The sequence below is a fragment of the Notolabrus celidotus genome, chromosome 23 (assembly GCF_009762535.1).
Source record: "Notolabrus celidotus isolate fNotCel1 chromosome 23, fNotCel1.pri, whole genome shotgun sequence".
Classification (NCBI taxonomy): domain Eukaryota; kingdom Metazoa; phylum Chordata; class Actinopteri; order Labriformes; family Labridae; genus Notolabrus; species Notolabrus celidotus.
The window spans coordinates 12,816,784-12,840,515 of record NC_048294.1 but is presented as its reverse complement, the minus strand read 5'-3'; the positions used below and the strand labels follow the sequence as shown (position 1 = coordinate 12,840,515).

The 23,732-nt window shown below is 45.2% G+C and overlaps 1 protein-coding gene and 1 long non-coding RNA gene across 2 annotated transcripts in view; both read left to right on the top strand.

The window, feature by feature from the left end:
- The window catches only part of LOC117807800, a 96,869-nt gene that overhangs the window by 2,009 nt on the left and 71,128 nt on the right, over positions 1–23,732 (top strand). The window contains exon 4 of the mRNA XM_034677202.1: positions 7,982–8,512. Within this exon, the coding sequence (XP_034533093.1) occupies positions 7,982–8,512 (531 nt within the window). The remainder of the gene's footprint in view (positions 1–7,981; positions 8,513–23,732) is intronic.
- On the top strand, positions 8,056–10,011 carry LOC117807585. Its single transcript, XR_004630006.1, has 4 exons — positions 8,056–8,640; positions 8,794–8,854; positions 8,939–9,087; positions 9,184–10,011. It is a non-coding gene; the product is annotated as an uncharacterized LOC117807585 (long non-coding RNA).

The window sequence follows — 23,732 nt, the reverse complement described above, 5'->3', positions numbered from 1 at the left end:
ACAGCTGCTCAAACAACCACAACAGCTGCTCCAACAACCACAACAGCTGCTCCAACAACAACAACAACAGCTGCTCCAACAACAACAACAGCTGCTCCAACAACCACTACTGCTGCTCCAACAACCACTATGCTGCTCCAAAAACCACAACAGCTAGTCCAACAACTAAACAGAGGCTCCAACAACACACAACAGCTGCTCCAACAACCACAACAGCTGCTCCAACAACCACTACAGCTGCCCCAACAACCACTACTGCTGCTCCAACAACCACAACAGCTGCTCCAACAACCACAACAGCTGCTCCAACAACTACAACAGCTGCTCCAACAACCACAACAGCTGCTCCAACAACTACAACAGCTGCTCCAACAACCACAACAGCTGCTCCAACAACCACAACAGCTGCTCCAACAACCACAACAGCTGCTCCAACAACCACTACAGCTGCTCCAACAACCACTACAGCTGCTCCAACAACCACAACAGCTGCTCCAACAACTACAACAGCTGCTCCAACAACTACAACTGCTGCTCCAACAACCACAACACAACAGCTGCTCCAACAACTACAACAGCTGCTCCAACAACCACAACAGCTGCTCCAACAACCACAACAGCTGCTCCAAAACCACTACAGCTGCTCCAACAACCACAACAGCTGCTCCAACAACACAACAGCTGCTCCAACACACAACAAAGCTGCTCCAACAACAACAACAGCTGCTCCAACAACCACTACTGCTGCTCCAACAACCATACTGCTGCTCCAAAAACCACAACAGCTAGTCCAACAACTACAACAGCTGCTCCAACAACCACAACAGCTGCTCCAACAACCACAACAGCTGCTCCAACAACCACTACAGCTGCCCCAACAACACTCTGCTCCAACAACCAACAGCTGCTCCAACAACCACAACAGCTGCTCCAACACTACAACAGCTGCTCCAACAACCACAACAGCTGCTCCAACAACCACAACAGCTGCTCCAACAACCAAACAGCTGCTCCAACAACCACAACAGCTGCCAAAACCAAACCGCTGCTCCAAAAACCACTACAGCTGCTCCAACAACCACTACAGCTGCTCCAACAACACAACAGCTGCTCCAAAACCACAAAGCTGCTCCAACAACCACTACAGCTGCTCCAACAACCACTACAGCTGCTCCAATAACCACAACAGCTGCTCCAACAACCACTACAGCTGCTCCAACAACCATACAGCTGCTCCAACAACCACAACAGCTGCTCCAACAACCACTACAGCTACTCCAACAACCACTAGCTGCTCTCCCAAACAAACAACCACAACAGCTGCTACTCAACAACCCTACAGCTGCTCCAACAACCACAACTGCTGCTCCAACAACCACACAGCTGCTCCAACAACCACTACAGCTGCTCCACAACAACCACACACGCTGCTCCAACAACCACAACAGCTGCTCCAACAACTACAACACTGCTCCAACAACTACAACTGCTGCTCCAACAACCACAACAGCTGCTCCAACAACCACAACAGCTGCTCCAACAACCACAACAGCTGCTCCAACAACCACAAGCTGCTCCAACAACCACAACAGCTGCTCCAACAACCACAACAGCTGCTCCAACAACCACAACAGCTGCTCCAACAACAACAGCTGCTCCAACAACCACAACTGCTGCTCCAACAACCACAACAGCTGCTCCAACAACAACAGCTGCTCCAACAACCACAACAGCTGCTCCAACAACCACAACAGCTGCTCCAACAACCACAACAGCTGCTCCAACAACCACAACAGCTGCTCTCAACAACCACAACAGCTGCTCAACAACACACAACAGCTGCTCCAACAACACAACAGCTGCTCCAACAACCACTACTGCTGCTCCAAAAACCACAACAGCTGTCCAACAACTACAACAGCTGCTCCAACAACCACAACAGCTGCTCCAACACCACAACAGCTGCTCCACAGCCCTACAGCTGCCCAACAACCACTACTACTGCTCCAACAACCACAACAGCTGCTCCAACAACCACAACAGCTGCTCCAACAACTACAAAGCTGCTCCAACAACCACAAGCTGCTCCAACATAAAACAGCTGCTCCAACAACCACAACAGCTGCTCCAACAACCACAACAGCTGCTCCAACAACCACAACAGCTGCTCCAACAACCACTACAGCTGCTCCAACAACACTACAGCTGCTCCAACAACCACAACAGCTGCTCCAACAACTACAACAGCTGCTCCAACAACCACAACCTGCTCCAACAACTACAACAGCTAGCCAACAACTACAACAGCTGCTCCAACAACCACAACAGCTGCTCCAACAACCACAACAGCTGCTCCAACAACACTACAGCTGCCCCAACAACCACTACTGCTGCTCCAACAACCACAACAGCTGCTCCAACAACCACAACAGCTGCTCCAACAACACAACAGCTGCTCCAACAACCACAACAGCTGCTCCAACAACCAAACAGCTGCCCAACAACCACAACAGCTGCTCCAACAACCACAACAGCTGCTCCAACAACCCAACCGCTGCTCCAAAAACCACTACAGCTGCTCCAACAACCACTACAGCTGCTCCAACAACCACAACAGCTGCTCCAATAACCACAACAGCTGCTCTCCCAACACCACTACAGCTGCTCCAACAACCACAACAGCTGCTCCAACACCACAACGCTGCTCCAACAACCACAACAGCTGCTCCAACAACCACAACAGCTGCTCCAACAACCACAACAGCTGCTCCAACAACCACTACAGCTGCTCCACAACTACTAACAGCTGCTCCAACAACCACTAACAGCTGCTCCAACAACCACAACAGCTGCTCCAACAACCACAACAGCTGCTCCAACAACCACAACAGCTGCTCCAACAACCACAACAGCTGCTCCAACAACCACTACAGCTGCTCCAACAACCACGACAGCTGCTCCAACAACCACAACAGCTGCTCCAACAACCACAACAGCTGCTCCAACAACCACAACAGCTGCTCCAACAACCACAACAGCTGCTCCAACAACCACAACAGCTGCTCCAACAACCACAACAGCTGCTCCAACAACAGCTGCTCCAACAACCACTACAGCTGCTCCAACAACCACAACAGCTGCTCCAACAACCACAACAGCTGCTCCAACAACCACAACAGCTGCTCCAACAACCACAACAGCTGCTGCACAACCCAACAGCTGCTCAACACTCACAACAGCTGCTCCAACACAACAACAAGCTGCTCCAACAACCAAACAGCTGCTCCAACAACAACAGCTGCTCCAACAACAACAACAGCTGCTCCAACAACCACAACAGCTGCTCCAACAACCACAACAGCTGCTCCAACAACCACAACAGCTGCTCCAACAACCACAACAGCTGCTCCAACAACAACAGCTGCTCCAACAACCACAACAGCTGCTCCAACAACCACAACAGCTGCTCCAACAACCACAACAGCTGCTCCACCACAACAACAGCTGCTCCAACAACCACTACAGCTGCTCCAACAACCACAACAGCTGCTCCAACAACACAACAGCTGCTCACACACCTACAACAGCTGCTCCAACAAACCACAACCAGCTGCTCCAACAACACAACAGCTGCTCAACAACCACAACAGCTGCTCCAACAACCACAACAGCTGCTCCAACAACCACAACAGCTGCTCCAACAACCACAACAGCTGCTCCAACAACTACAACAGCTGCTCCAACAACCACAACAGCTGCTCCAACAACTACAACAGCTGCTCCAACAACCACAACAGCTGCTCCAACAACCACTACAGCTGCTCCAACAACCACAACAGCTGCTCCAACAACCACTACAGCTGCTCCAACAACCACTACTGCTGCTCCAACAACCACAACAGCTGCTCCAACAACAGCTGCTCCAACAACCACAACAGCTGCTCCAACAACTACAACAGCTGCTCCAACAACTACAACAGCTGCTCCAACAACCACAACAGCTGCTCCAACAACCACAACAGCTGCTCCAACAACCACAACAGCTGCTCCAACAACCACAACAGCTGCTCCAACAACCACAACAGCTGCTCCAACAACCACAACAGCTGCTCCAACAACCACAACAGCTGCTCCAACAACCACAACAGCTGCTCCAACAACCACAACAGCTGCTCCAACAACAACAGCTGCTCCAACAACCACAACAGCTGCTCCAGACAACCACTAACAGCTGCTCAACAACCACAACAGCTGCTCCAACAACACAACTACATGCTGCTCCAACAACAACAACTGCTGCTCCAACAACCACATACGATGCTGCTCCAACAACCACTACTGCTGCTCCAAAAACCAGACTGCTAGCTCACAACTACAACAGCTGCTCCAACAACCTACAACTAGCTGCTCCAACAACCACAACAGCTGCTCCAACAACAACTAACAGGCTGCTCCAACAACCTACTACATGCTGCGCCAACAACCTACAACAGCTGCCTCCAACAACCTACAACAGCTGCTCCAACAACTACAACAGCTGCTCCAACAACTACAACAGCTGCTCCAACAACCCTACAGCCTGCTCCGAACAACACAACAGCTGCTCCAACCACCAACAACGGCCTTGCTCCAAAAACACTAACAGCTGCTTCCAACAACCACTAACAGCTTGCTCCAAAAACCTACAACAGCTGCTCCACAACCACAACAGCTGCTCCAACAACCACTACAGCTGCTCCAACAACCACAACAGCTGCTCCAACCAACCACACAGCTGCTCCAACAACCACAACAACAGCTGCGCCAACAACCACAACAGCTGCTACCAAAACCACACAAGCTGCTCCAACAAACCACTACCAGCTGCTCAACAACCACAAACAGCTGCTCCAATAACCACAACAGCTGCTCAACAACCACTACAGCGGCTCCAACAACCACTACAGCTGCTCCAATAACCACAACAGCTGCTCACAACAACCACTACAGCTGATCCAACAACCACTTACAGCTGCTCCAACAACCCAAACAGCTGCCGTCCAACAACCACTACAGCTACTCAACAACCACTACAAGCTGCTGCAACAACCACAACAGCTGCTACCAACCAACCACTACAGCTGCTCCAACAACCACAAGAACAGCTGCTCCACACCAGTACAAAGCGCTCCACAACTACACAAACAGCGGCTCCAACAACCACTACCAGCTGCTCCAACAACCACAACAGCTGCTCCAACAACCACAACAGCTGCTCCAACTACAACAGCTGCTCCAACAACCACAACAGCTGCTCCAACAACAACACTACTGCTGCCAACAACCACTACTGCTGCTCCAACAACCACAACAGCTTCTCCAAAACCAGTACAGCTGCGCCAACTACAGCAGCTGCTCCAACAACCACAACAGCTGCTCCAACAACTACAACAGCTGCTCCAACAACCACTACAGCTGCTCCAACAACAACTACTGCTGCTCCAACAACTACAACAGCTGCTCCAACAACCACTACAGCTGCTCCAACAACCACTACAGCTGCTCCAACAACCACTACAGCTGCTCCAACAACCACAACAGCTGCTCCAACAACCACTACAGCTGCTCCAACAACCACTACTGCTGCTCCAACAACCACAACAGCTGCTCCAACAACTACAACAGCTGCTCCAACAACTACAACAGCTGCTCCAACAACCACAACAGCTGCTCCAACAACTACAACAGCTGCTCCAACAACCACAACAGCTGCCACAACAACAACAACAGCTGCTCCAACAACCACTACAGCTGCTCCAACAACCACTACAGCTGCTCCAACAACCACTACAGCTGCTCCACAACCAACTACTGCTGCTCCAACAACCACAACACTGCTCCAACAACCACAACAGCTGCTCAAACAACCACTACAGCTGCTCCAACAACCACTACAGCTGCTCCAACAACCACTACAGCTGCTCCAACAACCACAACAGCTGCTCCAACAACCACTACAGCTGCTCCAACAACCACTACTGCTGCTCCAACAACCACAACAGCTGCTCCAACAACCACAACAGCTGCTCCAACAACAACAACCGCTGCTCCAACAACCACTACAGCTGCTCCAACAACCACTACAGCTGCTCCAACAACCACAACAGCTGCTCCAACAACCAGTACAGCTGCTCCAACAACTACAACAGCTGCTCCAACAACCACAACAGCGGCTCCAACAACCAGTACAGCTGCTCCAACACTACAACACTGCTCCAACAACCACAACAGCTGCTCCAACACCACAACAGCTGCTCCAACAACAACAACAACAGCGTGCTCCAAAAACCCAACAGCTGCTCCAACAACAGCAGCTCCAGCCACCACAACAGCTGCTCCTACAACAGCTGCTCCAACAACATTTGCTCCCACAACAGCTGCTCCAACAACATTTGCTCCAACAACAGCTGCTGCAGAACAACACTTGCTCCAACCACAGTTGCTCCAACAACAGCTGCTCCATCCACAGTTGCTCCCAAAACAGCTGCTCCAACACAGCTGCTCCAACACAACACTGCTCCAACAACAGTTGCTCTCCACAACAGCTGCTCCAACAACAGCTGCTCCAACAACAGTTGCTCCACCACAGCTGCTCCAACAACAGCTGCTCCACAACAGCTGCCCAACAACAGTTGCTCCCACAACAGCTGCTCCAACAACAGCTGCTCCAACAACAGCTGCTCAACAACAGCTGCTCCAACAACAGTTGTTCCTACAACAGCTGCTCCAACAACAGCTGCTCCAACAACAGCTGCTCCAACAACAGCTGCTGCCACAACAGCTGCTCCACAACAGTTGCTCCCACAACAGCTGCTCCAACAACAGTTGCTCCACAACAGCTGCTCCAACAACCACAACAGCTGCTCCAACAACCACAACAGCTGCTACCACAACAGCTGCTCCAACCACAACAGCTGCTCCCACAACAGCTGCTACCACAACAGCTGCTCCAACCACAACAGCTGCTCCCACAACAGCTGCTACCACAACAGCTGCTCCAACAACTACAACAGCTGCTCCAACAACTACAACAACAACTACAACAGCTGCTCCAACAACTACAACAGCTGCTCCAACAATAACAACTGCTGCTCCAACAAACACAACAGCTGCTGTGCCTTTGTACAGGGTTGTAGTCAGTTAGATAATGAAGACTTTACAGGTGCTCTAGCAGACCCTAACAGCCCTCAATACAAAGGGCTTGAAAGGCGAATTACAGCAGCGGTAAGTAAATTATAATTTTTAATATGTGCAAAAGTGTTACGTATCAGTTTCTGATCGGCACAATTTAGGTGAGATCATTTTTTGGAATGGTTGCAAGAATCTTGCTGTATCCTTTTAACCTATTTTTGTATATAATTTTAATACTATGATGTTAACCAACAAAAAGGCTCCTAAAATTGCTGAGTTTGTTTTTCAAATTTTCTCTTGTTCTTTTACAGTGCGAATCCATATACCGAAAACAATTTGGTAATCAATTTCTCGGGGTGCACTGTGAGACGTTTCAAGGTAAGAACTTCTGTCCCAACATTTTCAATAGGTCTTTCTATTATCTTGAATTTTTGATGTGATAAGTATTGCAGACAAAAACATAATTGTTGTCCTCTTTGGTTCTTATTCCACAGTCGTGTTCCAACACGTGCTGATGGAGTTCAAGCTGATTTGGGAATTACCTTCAATGCGACCACTGCAGGACAAGATCTCCCGGAAAATAATGTTGTTTCTGACACCTTGGTTCAAGCTGCAAAAAATCCAAACAACAACTTCAGTGTGGCCTTCAATCCAAGTACTGTTTCAGTAGTAGGTAAGTCATCATGACAAAATCTTAAAGTCTTAAAATTAGTTTTATAAGTCTTTTAATGTGAAACCAGACAGTTTGATATCACTATATCAGATCTCATTTTGGTTTAGGCAATAATAATCATTAAAATTTTATAAATAGATGGTCCAATGCCCTCTACTGCTGCACCTGCAACTACAGCTGCTGCGTTGCAACTACAACTGCTGCGGTTGCAACTACAACTGCTGCGCCTGCACTACAACTGCTGCGGTTGCAACTACAACTGCTGCGGTTGCAACTACAACTGCTGCGCCTGCAACTACAACTGCTGTGCCTGCAGCTACAACTGCTGCGGTTGCAACTACATCTGCTGCGCCTGCAACTACAACTGCTTGCGCCTGCAGCTACAACTGCTGGCGCCTGCAGCTACAACTGCTGCAACTGCAACTACTGCACCTGCAGCTACAACTGCTGCAACTGCGGCTACAACTGCTTGCCCTGCAGCTACAACTGCTGCACCTGCGGCTACAACTGCTGCGCCTGCAGCTACAACTGTAGCACCTGTCACTGCTGCACCTGCAGCTACAACTGCTGCACCTGCCACTGCTGCACCTGCAGCTACAACTGCTGCACCTGCGGCTACAACTGCTGTGCCTGCAGCTACAACTGTAAGCACCTGCCACTGCTGCACCTGCAACTACAACTACTGCAGTTACATTGTAATTGTAACTTTCAGATCTGTTCTTCAAAATTTTACAAATGATTTGTTGGATCCATCATCTGCAGCTTTTCAAAGGCGATCATCAATGATAAAGACACAGGTAAGTCTCAGACATCATAATAGGATCTCCAGTAACTTTAGAAAGGCAAAGTGTCCATTCATCCTTGTATATTGATCTCATATAACACACAGCTTTGTTTTTTAATTGGAAAATCTAATTAAAGTGTGTACATTTTTTTTCCTGTTTCTGCAGCTGGAACCTGAGTTAAGAGGGAATTCCCATCATTTCAGAGACTTGTTGTGAATAGCTTCAGGTACCTTTTAAACATGACCAAACTGCAATTTAAGAGTAGTTGCTTGATCCTTTCTAATGATATTGTTTTCTTCTCCCTCTGCAGAAGTGGATCCATCATCAATAACATGGCCCTTGGATTTGATAGCGCATCTGTTCCTAATAACACTCAGATTGCAGCAGTTTTAGTAAATGCAGCTCCTAGTGTCACTGGCTTTGATATTGAAGGAACCTCTATCATCGTTAATGGCATATGTAAGCAACATTTAGTGCTGTTTTATAAAAATATTTGAATTGGGTGTTGAAGTGTTTCTTAAACTAAGTTTTGTCCTATTTCTTCTTCATTTACAGCTTCAAGTGGAGTAAGCCAGAAGATCAGTCTCATCACTGCATTCTGCCTGGTACTGTTGTCATGGCTTCTGTCAAACCAGCAATAGCACCAGTGCTGATTAACATGTCTTTCTGGTTTAAAACATATCTCTGTGTGGGAGAGTCCAAGATCCTGGGCTGGACAGAAAGACACAGTCTACTTTAAACAGCTGGTCTAATGAATATTAGAATTATGAGCAGCACTTTATGCTTTCTTTGTAATGTCAGAAAATAATTTCACTATTTATTAACAACTGCATCCTGATAAACTAAGCACTGTAATATTTGAACAAGTGACGGTTAACAGTTCTGTCTTGTTAAGTCTTGTTCGTCAAACAAGTAAAAACAGCCACATTACAAAGTCAAAATGTAAAACCACTTTCATCACTATTGAAATTTGTGGCTTTTTTTAAACAAGCAGGTTGGAAACTATTGAAAGACTACAAGCTGGACTTTTAGTAAAGACCATCTCCTTCCAAAGAACAATGGGCATTTTGTACTTTGGACAAAAAAAAATCTTAATTTGTACTTGGTTTTTAAATAACTCGTCATGTTTTAGGCTTTCAATAGTCTCCAGGGGAATGTAAGATTCATGGTTAGCTCATGAGTATTATTGAATGAAGGGATCAACTGTTGTTTATCAATATACACATGCATGTTGATAATTTGCTGCATACCCTGACCTTTAGTTATATATTTACTATTTTTAAGGGAAATATATATGGAAAGAAAATGCACTTTCAATTTATTTATAGAAACTGTATTATGTAATCCTGTATTCTGTGAGTCTTTTTGATGTTTGTACAGAACCTGTCAGAAACTTACAATGATCAGAATACAAAATCTTTGAAAAATGTACACTGTCTCTTGTCTGATGTTTTCTAATTTGGTCTGTTAAGAGAGAGAACGTAAGGGTATGTATGAAGTCAGAAGCTTTAGTTCTAGCGTAGGTGATGTTGACAAACTGTCAAACAATGCCTGTGATTTTATATGAAAGATACAGCTATTGTGTCAGTGAAATTGGTTCCTTAAGAATAAGAGAGCCTTTTCATGGCGTGTGACAAGACGCATGTAATGTTGGATGCAAGATGACGAGTTAAACTCATGCATAACATTTCTAAATAAAGGAACTCACCTTCCTCCTCCGAGTAAAATCCACTGCTATGGTTGAACCGTAAATTTGCTGCCAGAGCAATATTAAAGTTGGATCCTTAATTTGATCAGAGTTTTAGAGGATGACTTTGACCCACACTGAATTTGAGAATATAACTTGGAAATGAACATAAGATGAATTTCGAAATGTTCCAAGTTAATGCTGTGGTTTGTTCATAATTCTCTCTTTTGAATAAGGTATGACTGTGTTAAGCTTCATTTTGATATGCGAATGATGACTTTGTTTTCTAACATGTCAAAGGAGAAAAAAAGAGTTCACTTAGGAGAATAACTAAACTAAAAAAATCCACAGACTGGTCAGATTTAACTTAACGAACCTAAAATTACAAAAGTGAATTACTGTGACTTGTATTGAAGGCCGTCCCATTCCAAAGGCTCTTTCAAATGCAGCCAACCAATGCTTCCTTCTGTCCCTTGGGCCAAAAAGAATGCACCTGATGCATTCGTATTCCCTATCCCTATTACTTTTTGTATGCAAATTCAAACTAGATGGCAGGCTCTTACACCGCTGAGTAATGAGCAAGTTACATATTAGTATTTGGTTTCAGTGCTTTAGAACAGCTACCAACACAGATGTTACACAAAAAAAGCAGCTTCAAACTTGAGATCATCTTTCAAATGAAAAATTCAGGCTGGTATCGGCGATACCGATCCGTTACCGATACTTTGAGCAAACACACCTAATGTGTCTGGTAGATCTAAAAAAAGGAGTGTATTTCTGAACTATTGATTTATTTCTTTTAAACTCGTAAGTATATCGAGGCAGCGGCCTCATTTACAATATAGCCGAGCTAATGCAACAAGAGAAAAACCAAACAGAGGATACAATCATACAAAGTATGTGAAAATGGTGTTTTAAACACAAAAAAAAAGAAAATAAGTAAAACAATAAAACCATTAAAATAAATTATTGTTTAATTATTAAGAACTAGAACTAGTAGTTCTCACCAACCGCGTATCATTTAGACAAGATCTCAATGGTTTAGTTACTTTCCACTGTGTTCCTGTTAATGATATACATTGCCTCAAATGACTGAAGTATCAAAAGTATCGATATTTTGATTTAAGAATCGATTTTAGAGCATAAAGATCTGGTATCGGAAGTATCGATATTTCAGTATCGATCCGCACATCACTAATCATCACTGGTATCATGTTCTGCCATTACACCACATGACACCATCATCACTGGTGTAAACTCTCGTTTTGGTTTTTCTACATGCATGTATTGGTTTGAGTGCACACATGATGCAGATTTACTTCCCCCAACACCAATACAGCCACAGTGGCAGGTAAAAATAGTAGCGCTGCAGAGTAATTTGTGACCAACAATAACTAGATTGGACCCCCCTCCTGTCTGTATTCCACTGTGACACTTCAGAGCAGAGCCACACTAAGTAAAGAGCATCAGCTCTTTCGCTGAAGGAATTTGCATCTCTCTGTTACAACGGGTCTACCTGCTTGAAAGTGTGTTTCTTTTTGAGGGGACAGATCAGAAGAGCAGCCTGCTGCCACCCAAACTTAGATGAGGAATGTGGAGCGTCTTGTGAAGTTATACTTTAATATGAGTGTAATTGAAACATGAATACTTTGAGCCTTCAGATTAACCATAGCCTGTAATTACAACTTCTTTCTCATAAAATAACATGACCAATGTATTCTCGAAAAAAAGAAAAGAAAGTCTTTCTTAATCTGGCCCTAATCTTGCGTCATACACAGGAGTTTCAACATATGGTTCAAAGAAAATAAGTGATCCTGAAAGAAAATTAAAATGTATTGTTTTGCGAATCAAAAAAGGACAAAATGTCACATTGGGGGAAAGACTGACGGATAACCCAAGTGCAGATTTTAAATTAAAAGGTTTTAATCAACAAAAGACATGTACAAAACTTACTTAAATGTCCAAAAACTAAATCCAAAAGGAAACGCTGGGAGAACACAGGGACAGAGAAACAAACAGAACACAGGAAAGACAACAAAGATCCAACACAGGACAGGGGAAACAGAGGAACTAAATACACTGTAATCATCACAGGTGTGGAACACAGGACACTGGTGAACTAATCAGGTTCATCAACAAAGGAGGGAAACACACAAGAACAGGAAGTAAAACTAAACTGGAAACACAGGGATCAAGACCTACAAAATAAAACAGGAAACACAGGACAAGACTAAGAAACGCAAGAAAATACAACAAGAGACATGGATCACTCGTAACAGAATACACAGGAGAAACCAAGGAATGAAACACGTGAAAAAACTAAACTAAACATCAATTCATGACACAAAATCTTTATGCTGTCTTTAGATGAAGTTCATATTGACAGTGTCCCAATTTCAGGATTTCAGGTATTATGGATCATAAACCATCATGGAAAGCTTGTTTAACTCAAGTACAACCAAAACCGCTAAGAATGTTTTTGTTTACTCAAAGCTAAGTTTGTATTTAATTACAAAAAAGATTTTATATTCTTCACTTATTTTGCCGTATTTTACCCACTGTTTGGAAGTTCTGGGCAACAAATACACCAGCAACATGAAAGCATCCTTCATATTATAGAAAAGAGCAGTGACAATTATTTATAACGTCCATTTCAAGGCAGGATTATTGCAACTTAAAGATTTGGTTGAGTTACAGACACTCGTAGTTATGTTAAAGCAAAAAGCAGAGTATTACCATAAAATCCGGAGAATGTGTCATCTCCTGGGCGATGCTACCTCTTGTTACTGACATCGGCTGTTTCCGAAACCGCCTGCTACATACTACTTACTAATGTAGTAGGCAGTAGGTATTGCCTACTACATACTGCGTTTGAATTTAGTATGTAGTATGACTGTTCTGTACGATTTGTGTTGCAGTACGCGGGGCCAGACGTCACTAGATTTCCGGTTTCGGAAAGCGGAAGTAAACAACGGCGAAGCCGATAGAGAAACTGCTTCTTTAGCATCCATTTATGATTTAAAAAGTTAGGAAGTGGTTTATATGTAATTCAATAACCTTCACAGCACCCAAAAACGGATTTCCTCCGGTCAAAAAAGAAGGAAAAAGAAAATGCAGAACGAGCGTTGTGCATTATGGGAAACAGTACGCGAGGCAATCTGGTCCAATGCATACTGTGAAATTTTCCCTAATCAGTAGACATCCGGGGAATTTTGGCTTACTGCAGATTTTGCTCTTGTTCACATACTGCTTAGTATATACTGAATTTTGGCCAAATCAGTACGTACTGCTAGTATAGTAGGCGGTTTCAGAAACAGCCATCATGTTTCATGTCTTGTGTTTCCTGTCTTCTTGTGTTACCTACACTTTTCTCTCGTTTCAGGTCTGTAGGCTTCCTGTTTCCCACTCCCCTGATTACCTTAATGTTCCTCACCTGTGTCTTGTTATCCCCACTCCCCTAATGTATTTAAGCTCAGCTTCCCTTGTCATCAAACAATGATGCTCCTTGTTTTTCCTTGACTTTACGGTCACATTGGTTGTAATGTAATTTTAATTGGACAGACCATCTATTTCTACTTTGTTAACTTGTGTTTTGCTTAAGAGGTGGGTAAAAAAAAGATTTGTCTTCCCTCTGCTCGGTTCTAGACATGGAATTTGTTGAAATTATGAATTGATTGTATTCTTATTCTTTCTTTTTATGGGAACTTTGTACATTGAAATGACTGGAACAAATACAAATTTAATAAAATTAAATGTAATATATAGTATGTTAAAATTCAAAGTGAAAATTCTCTGACCACAGCATTGTAAAATGTCGTCTCTGGAGCATGTCTGAATTCTGGAATGGGACCTGCACTTTGATAGTATCACACTATCCAGTTAAAACATTTTTCCAATATGACTGATGCCATTGTTTGAATGCTACACAAACTGCACTTCTGACTCAGCTCAGTACTTTTATGCTTCAGTGACAAAGAGAAATGACATGCAACAGATTTGGTAACAGGGGCGGAGCCAGGAGGTAACCTGAAAACTGATTGGCCACCCTGAAATCCTAAGCCATGATTGGCTATTTCCCTTGTCGGAGGCGGCACTTTTATTGAAATCAAGTATTTGGGTTGGGTTTCAACAGGCTGCTTTGCATTTCAATGTGATACATTATCTTTTGTTGATACTTAAATGTTTACTGTGATCAAAAATCTTCTTTCTTAGTCCTTAAAGAAATACGTTTAGCAGATTTAATGTCACTGTTAAATTAGATTTCAAAGTTAAAAATCATATACAAGAATATAACTTGATTAAGCTTGGAGTAAGCCATCACGCCTGAACACCCATACGCAGTCAATGTTTGGTATGACTCAAGCATAATTTTAGGTCCAAATATTTCAAGATATGATATGGTGGTAAATTTGGATATTTTATTTATTGGTAGGTAAAATTTGACTATGACACCTTGTGTTGTATGAGGAAAATTAGGCTCAGTATATGTCTTGATTAAAGGAAATCAATAAATCTCCATTTGATCTCCAGAGATGTTCCAGATTTTTGCAAGAGTTAAAAAATTGTCTCTCTAAACAAAAATTAAATGTCTTCTAGCTGCACCAACACTTCACATGGGCTCTTTCTTAATTTGTTTGTCATAACTTACTGTCACACCGGTGGAACTTCTTTCAACATTCTCATCAATGGAATGCACAATCAGCTTCACAGGACAAAAGAAGGGTGTCTCCACATTACAGAAATATTCATCACGTAGGCGAAACGTAAGCAGGCTCTATTCCTTTCCAATATATAAAGCATTTATCAGATGAAGGCTGTCAGATAAGGCGAAAGGTTTGATGACAGCTGAATAGGACGACATAACCAGATACAGAGAGAGTTAATAACTTTTTAACCTTTTATCTTTTCTCTCCATCATTTTGTTGAACATTTTTTCATCTTTTTCTTACGGTAAGCGCATATTATCAACATTTTTAAACTCTTGTTTGTTTTTGAAATATCATAGTTTTAAGAAATTTGTATAGCCACAATTCCTCCTACAATTCATATGTATTTATCATATAAGTCAAATGTTAAAAATGATAATTGTAGCATCCCTTTTGTTTGCATTATAAAATAGACTGTTTAAGCTATTTACACCAGCATCGTAAAATGCAATTCTGTATAACCACTTATGACAACAAAAAGTATTGGATCATTTAAAACGATTAAAAAAATTACAGAAACCTTCATAAAATAAAGAACAGTTTTAAACAAATGTTTTTGTAAGATATGAGAGGCAGCTTGTAGCACCTCCTGAACAACTTACTGCACAAAAGTTGAACGGACTCTATTAAAAATATATTAAGATTTATTTGTCAGGTAATGCAGGTTAATGTACAAATTCATCAGTTCATTGAGAGTTTAAAATCCCTGTACATTGATTTGCAATGTCATTAGTCCTTTTATTTTGAATATTTTTATATTTTACTTTGTTTAGAAGTATGTAAGAGTTAAAATGCAAGTAGAGGCAAATGGAAGGATAAATGTTAAGTTTTTCAATTCTTCAGTCTGTTAATGATTTAATAAATTATTTAATTAGCAGAATGAAAAGTGTGGACCGAAACAATGATCCAAGATCTGTTTCATTTAAACACCAGTGGAAAAATTACACGTACAAAACAAAATTTATCCAATTCATGCATAAAGAGTAACTGAACCCCAGAGTTTCAAGGAATTACATCTACCCAGGAATTTCAAAAAATGCCATTGGAACATCAATGTATACATTTGGACAGGGCTGGCGTTTGTGGAATGTGGTGAGGTAGGTTGTGTATGGGACAGAGGCAAGTTCCAAATATGTCAATGTGAACTCAGCCAGCCATTAGAAAAACTCCATTGTGGTAGTCAGGTTTCTACCTGCAGATGGTAGTCTCTACACACAGTTTCTACACAATTTGAGGAATTTAAAACTTAATGCTCAACTGCTGGGATTAAGACCCACATTGATTAACAGCACTGCTAAATCCCTATATAAATATGTTATCTGCTAAAAAAAAAAGTAGTTTGGGGTTTAGTTACACTTTAAATAGTGATGGGTGTTGTTCGTCAATCTGCATTTTTTTATGGATTTAAAACTGAGTGGTATTCGTTGGACATTAAAAAGAATGTAAGGATTTTAACAAGAGATGAAGTTGTGTTAGTCCTCTGTTATTAACTTGTTTTTTTACTAAAAGGCCTAAAAGAAGGCAAGATGGCTGTTGGAAGGATCACATCCCTTTTTCTGATTCTTACTGGTAAGCAAAAAAAGAAATCTTAGTATAAATCAGTGGAATGGTTAATATGTGCAGAATCATAAAAAGAAGAACCGTGAAACTTAAGTGACTCAAGCTGTAAATAATGTTTTCTTTTTTTGATGTAAGCAGCGCTAAGAATGTCAACAGCAGCAACAACTGCAGCTGCTCCAACAACCACAACAGCTGCTCCAACAACCACTACAGCTGCTCCAACAACTACAACAGCTGCTGCTCCAACAACAACAGCTGCTCAAACAACCACAACAGCTGCTCCAACAACCACTACAGATGCTCCAACAACCACTACTGCTGCTCCAACAACCACAACAGCTGCTCCAACAACCACAACAGCTGCTCCAACAACTACAACAGCTGCTCCAACAACCACAACAGCTGCTCCAACAACTACAACAGCTGCTCAAACAACCACAACAGCTGCTCCAACAACCACAAAAGCTGCTCCAACAACAACAACAGCTGCTCCAACAACCACTACTGCTGCTCCAACAACCACAACAGCTTCTCCAACAACCACAACAGCTACTCCAACAACCACAACAGCTGCTCCAACAACAGCTGCTCCAACAACCACAACAGCTGCTCCAACAACCACTACAGCTGCTCCAACAACCACAACAGCTTCTCCAACAACCACAACAGCTACTCCAACAACCACTACAGCTGCTCCAACAACAGCTGCTCCAACAACCACTACAGCTGCTCCAACAACCACTATAGCTGCTCCAACAACCACTACAGCTGCTCCAACAACAACAACCGCTGCTCTAACAACCACTACTGCTGCTCCAACAACCACAACAGCTGCTCCAACAACCACTACAGCTGCTCCAACAACTACAACAGCTGCTCCAACAACCACAACAGCTGCTCCAACAACCACAACAGCTGCTCCAACAACCACTACAGCTGCTCCAACAACTACAACAGCTGCTCCAACAACCACTACAGCTGCTCCAACAACCACAACAGCTGCTCCAACAACAACAACCGCTGCTCCAACAACCACTACTGCTGCTCCAACAACCACAACAGCTGCTCCAACAACCACTACAGCTGCTCCAACAACCACTACTGCTGCTCCAACAACCACTACAGCTGCTCCAACAACTACAACAGCTGCTGCTCCAACAACAACAGCTGCTCAAACAACCACAACAGCTGCTCCAACAACCACTACAGATGCTCCAACAACCACTACTGCTGCTCCAACAACCACAACAGCTGCTCCAACAACCACAACAGCTGCTCCAACAACTACAACAGCTGCTCCAACAACCACAACAGCTGCTCCAACAACCACAACAGCTGCTCCAACAACAACAACAACAGCTGCTCCAACAACCACTACTGCTGCTCCAACAACCACAACAGCTTCTCCAACAACCACAACAGCTACTCCAACAACCACAACAGCTGCTCCAACAACAGCTGCTCCAACAACCACAACAGCTGCTCCAACAACCACTACAGCTGCTCCAACAACCACAACAGCTTCTCCAACAACCACAACAGCTACTCCAACAACCACTACAGCTGCTCCAACAACAGCTGCTCCAACAACCACTACAGCTGCTCCAACAACCACTATAGCTGCTCCAACAACCACTACAGCTGCTCCAACAACAACAACCGCTGCTCTAACAACCACTACTGCTGCTCCAACAACCACAACAGCTGCTCCAACAACCACTACAGCTGCTCCAACAACTACAACAGCTGCTCCAACAACCACAACAGCTGCTCCAACAACCACAACAGCTGCTCCAACAACCACAACAGCTGCTACAACAACCACTACAGCTGCTCCAACAACTACAACAGCTGCTCCAACAACCACTACAGCTGCTCCAACAACCACAACAGCTGCTCCAACAACAACAACCGCTGCTCCAACAACCACTACTGCTGCTCCAACAACCACAACAGCTGCTCCAACAACCACTACAGCTGCTCCAACAACCACGACTGCTGCTCCAACAACCACAACAGCTGCTCCAACAACTACAACAGCTGCTCCAACAACAACAATAGCTGCTCCAACAACAACAACCGCTGCTCCAACGACCACTACTGCTGCTCCAACAACCACAACAGCTAGTCCAACAACCACAACAGCTGCTCCAACAACCACTACAGCTGCTCCAACAACCACTACTGCTGCTCCAACAACCACAACAGCTGCTCCAACAACCACAACAGCTGCTCCAACAACTACAACAGCTGCTCCAACAACTACAACAGCTGCTCCAACAACCATAACAGCTGCTCCAACAACTACAACAGCTGCTCCAACAACCACAACAGCTGCTCCAACAACCACAACAGCTGCTCCAACAACCACAACAGCTGCTGCTCCAACAACAACAGCTGCTCAAACAACCACAACAGCTGCTCCAACAACCACTACAGATGCTCCAACAACCACAACAGCTGCTCCAACAGCTGCTCCAACAACCACAACAGCTGCTCCAACAACCACTACAGCTGCTCCAACAACTACAACAGCTGCTGCTCCAACAACAACAGCTGCTCAAACAACCACAACAGCTGCTCCAACAACCACTACAGATGCTCCAACAACCACAACAGCTGCTCCAACAACCACAACAGCTGCTCCAACAACCACTACTGCTGCTCCAACAACCACAACAGCTGCTCCAACAACTACAACAGCTGCTCCAACAACCACAACAGCTGCTCCAACAACTACAACAGCTGCTCCAACAACCACAACAGCTGCTCCAACAACTACAACAGCTGCTCCAACAACCACAACAGCTGCTCCAACAACTACAACAGCTGCTCCAACAACCACAACAGCTGCTCCAACAACCACAACAGCTGCTCCAACAACAACAACAACCGCTGCTCCAACAACCACTACGGCTGCTCCAACAACCACAACAGCTTCTCCAACAACCACAACAGCTACTCCAACAACCACAACAGCTGCTCCAACAACAGCTGCTCCAACAACCACAACAGCTGCTCCAACAACCACTACAGCTGCTCCAACAACCACAACAGCTTCTCCAACAACCACAACAGCTACTCCAACAACCACTACAGCTGCTCCAACAACAGCTGCTCCAACAACCACTACAGCTGCTCCAACAACCACTACAGCTGCTCCAACAACCACTACAGCTGCTCCAACAACAACAACCGCTGCTCCAACAACCACTACTGCTGCTCCAACAACCACAACAGCTGCTCCAACAACCACAACAGCTGCTCCAACAACCACAACAGCTGCTCCAACAACTACAACAGCTGCTCCAACAACCACAACAGCTGCTCCAACAACTACAACAGCTACTCCAACAACCACAACAGCTGCTCCAATAACTACAACAGCTGCTCCAACAACCACAACAGCTGCTCCAACAACCACAACAGCTGCTCCAACAACCACAACAGCTGCTACAACAACTACAACAGCTGCTCCAACAACTACAACAGCTGCTCCAACAACCACAACAGCTGCTCCAACAACTACAACAGCTGCTCCAACAACCACAACAGCTGCTCCAACAACCACAACAGCTTCTCCAACAACCACAACAGCTGCTCCAACAACAGCTGCTCCAACAACCACAACAGCTGCTCCAACAACCACTACAGCTGCTCCAACAACAACAGCTGCTCCAACAACCACTACAGCTGCTCCAACAACCACAACAGCTTCTCCAACAACCACAACAGCTGCTCCAACAACAGCTGCTCCAACAACCACAACAGCTGCTCCAACAACCACTACAGCTGCTCCAACAACAACAACAGCTGCTCCAACAACCACTACAGCTGCTCCAACAACCACAACAGCTGCTCCAACAACAACAACCGCTGCTCCAACAACTACTACTGCTGCTCCAACAACCACAACAGCTGCTCCAACAACCACTACAGCTGCTCCAACAACCACTACTGCTGCTCCAACAACCACAACAGCTGCTCCAACAACCACAACAGCTACTCCAACAACCACTACAGCTGCTCCAACAACCACTACTGCTGCTCCAACAACCACAACAGCTGCTCCAACAACTACAACAGCTGCTCCAACAACTACAACAGCTACTCCAACAACCACAATAGCTGCTCCAACAACTACAACAGCTGCTCCAACAACCACAACAGCTGCTCCAACAACAACAACCGCTGCTCCAACAACCACTACTGCTGCTCCAACAACCACAACAGCTTCTCCAACAACCACAACAGCTACTCCAACAACCACAACAGCTGCTCCAACAACAGCTGCTCCAACAACCACAACAGCTGCTCCAACAACCACAAAAGCTGCTCCAACAACAACAGCTGCTCCAACAACCACAACAGCTGCTCCAACAACAACAACCGCTGCTCCAACAACCACTACTGCTGCTCCAACAACCACAACTACTGCTGCTCCAACAACCACAACAGCTAGTCCAACAACCACAACTACTGCTGCTCCAACAACCACAACAGCTGCTCCAACAACCACTACTGCTGCTCAAACAACCACAACAGCTGCTCCAAAAACCACAACAGCTGCTCCAACAACCACTACTGCTGCTCCAACAACCACAACAGCTGCTCCAACAACTACAACAGCTGCTCCAACAACCACAACAGCTGCTCCAACAACTACAACAGCTGCTCCAACAACTACAACAGCTGCTCCAACAACCACAACAGCTGCTCCAACAACCACAACAGCTGCTCCAACAACCACAACAGCTGCTCCAACAACTACAACAGCTGCTCCAACAACCACAACAGCTGCTCCAACAACTACAACAGCTGCTCCAACAACCACAACAGCTGCTCCAACAACAACAACCGCTGCTCCAACGACCACTACTGTTGCTCCAACAACCACAACAGCTAGTCCAACAACCACAACAGCTGCTCCAACGACCACTACTGTTGCTCCAACAACCACTACTGCTGCTCCAACAACCACAACAGCTGCTCCAACAACTACAACAGCTGCTCCAACAACCACAACAGCTGCTCCAACAACTACAACAGCTGCTCCAACAACTACAACAGCTGCTCCAACAACCACAACAGCTGCTCCAACAACCACAACAGCTGCTCCAACAACCACAACAGCTGCTCCAACAACTAGAACAGCTGCTCCAACAACCACAACAGCTGCTCCAACAACTACAACAGCTGCTCCAACAACAACAATAGCTGCTCCAACAACAACAACCGCTGCTCCAACGACCACTACTGTTGCTCCAACAACCACAACAGCTAGTCCAACAACCACAACAGCTGCTCCAACAACCACTACAGCTGCTCCAACAACCACTACTGCTGCTCCAACAACCACAACAGCTGCTCCAACAACCACAACAGCTGCTCCAACAACTACAACAGCTGCTCCAACAACTACAACAGCTGCTCCAACAACCACAACAGCTGCTCCAACAACTACAACAGCTGCTCCAACAACCACAACAGCTGCTCCAACAACCACAACAGCTGCTCCGACAACCACTACAGCTGCTCCAACAACCACAACAGCTTCTCCAACAACCACAGCAGCTACTCCAACAACCACTACAGCTGCTCCAACAACCACTACAGCTGCTCCAACAACCACTACAGCTGCTCCAACAACCACTACAGCTGCTCCAACAACCACTACAGCTGCTCCAACAACAACAACCGCTGCTCCAACAACCACTACTGCTGCTCCAACAACCACAACAGCTGCTCCAACAACCACAACAGCTGCTCCAACAACCACAACAGCTGCTCCAACAACTACAACAGCTGCTCCAACAACCACAACAGCTGCTCCAACAACTACAACAGCTGCTCCAACAACTACAACAGCTACTCCAACAACCACAACAGCTGCTCCAACAACCACAACAGCTGCTCCAACAACCACAACAGCTGCTCCAACAACCACAACAGCTGCTCCAACAACCACAACAGCTGCTCCAACAACCACAACAGCTGCTCCAACAACCACAACAGCTAGTCCAACAACCACAACAGCTGCTCCAACAACCACAACAGCTGCTCCAACAACTACAACAGCTGCTCCAACAACTACAACAGCTACTCCAACAACCACAACAGCTGCTCCAACAACTACAACAGCTGCTCCAACAACCACAACAGCTGCTCCAACAACCACAACAGCTGCTCCAACAACCACAACAGCTGCTCCAACAACTACAACAACTGCTCCAACAACCACAACAGCTGCTCCAACAACTACAACAGCTGCTCCAACAACCACAACAGCTGCTCCAACAACTACAACAGCTGCTCCAACAACCACAACAGCTGCTCCAACAACTACAACAGCTGCTCCAACAACAACAACAGCTGCTCCAACAACAACAACCGCTGCTCCAACGACCACTACTGCTGCTCCAACAACCACAACAGCTAGTCCAACAACCACAACAGCTGCTCCAACAACCACTACAGCTGCTCCAACAACCACTACTGCTGCTCCAACAACCACAACAGCTGCTCCAACAACCACAAAAGCTGCTCCAACAACTACAACAGCTGCTCCAACAACCACAACAGCTGCTCCAACAACTACAACAGCTGCTCCAACAACCACAACAGCTGCTCCAACAACCACAACAGCTGCTCCAACAACCACAACAGCTGCTCCAACAACAACAACCGCTGCTCCAACAACCACAACAGCTGCTCCAACAACCACTACAGCTGCTCCAACAACTACAACAGCTGCTCCAACAACAACAACAGCTGCTCCAACAACAACAACAGCTGCTCCAACAACCACTACTGCTGCTCCAACAACTACAACAGCTGCTCCAACAACTACAACAGCTACTCCAACAACCACAACAGCTGCTCCAACAACTACAACAGCTGCTCCAACAACCACAACAGCTGCTCCAACAACCACAACAGCTGCTCCAACAACCACAACAGCTGCTCCAACAACTACAACAGCTGCTCCAACAACCACAACAGCTGCTCCAACAACTACAACAGCTGCTCCAACAACCACAACAGCTGCTCCAACAACTACAACAGCTGCTCCAACAACCACAACAGCTGCTCCAACAACTACAACAGCTGCTCCAACAACAACAAAAGCTGCTCCAACAACAACAACCGCT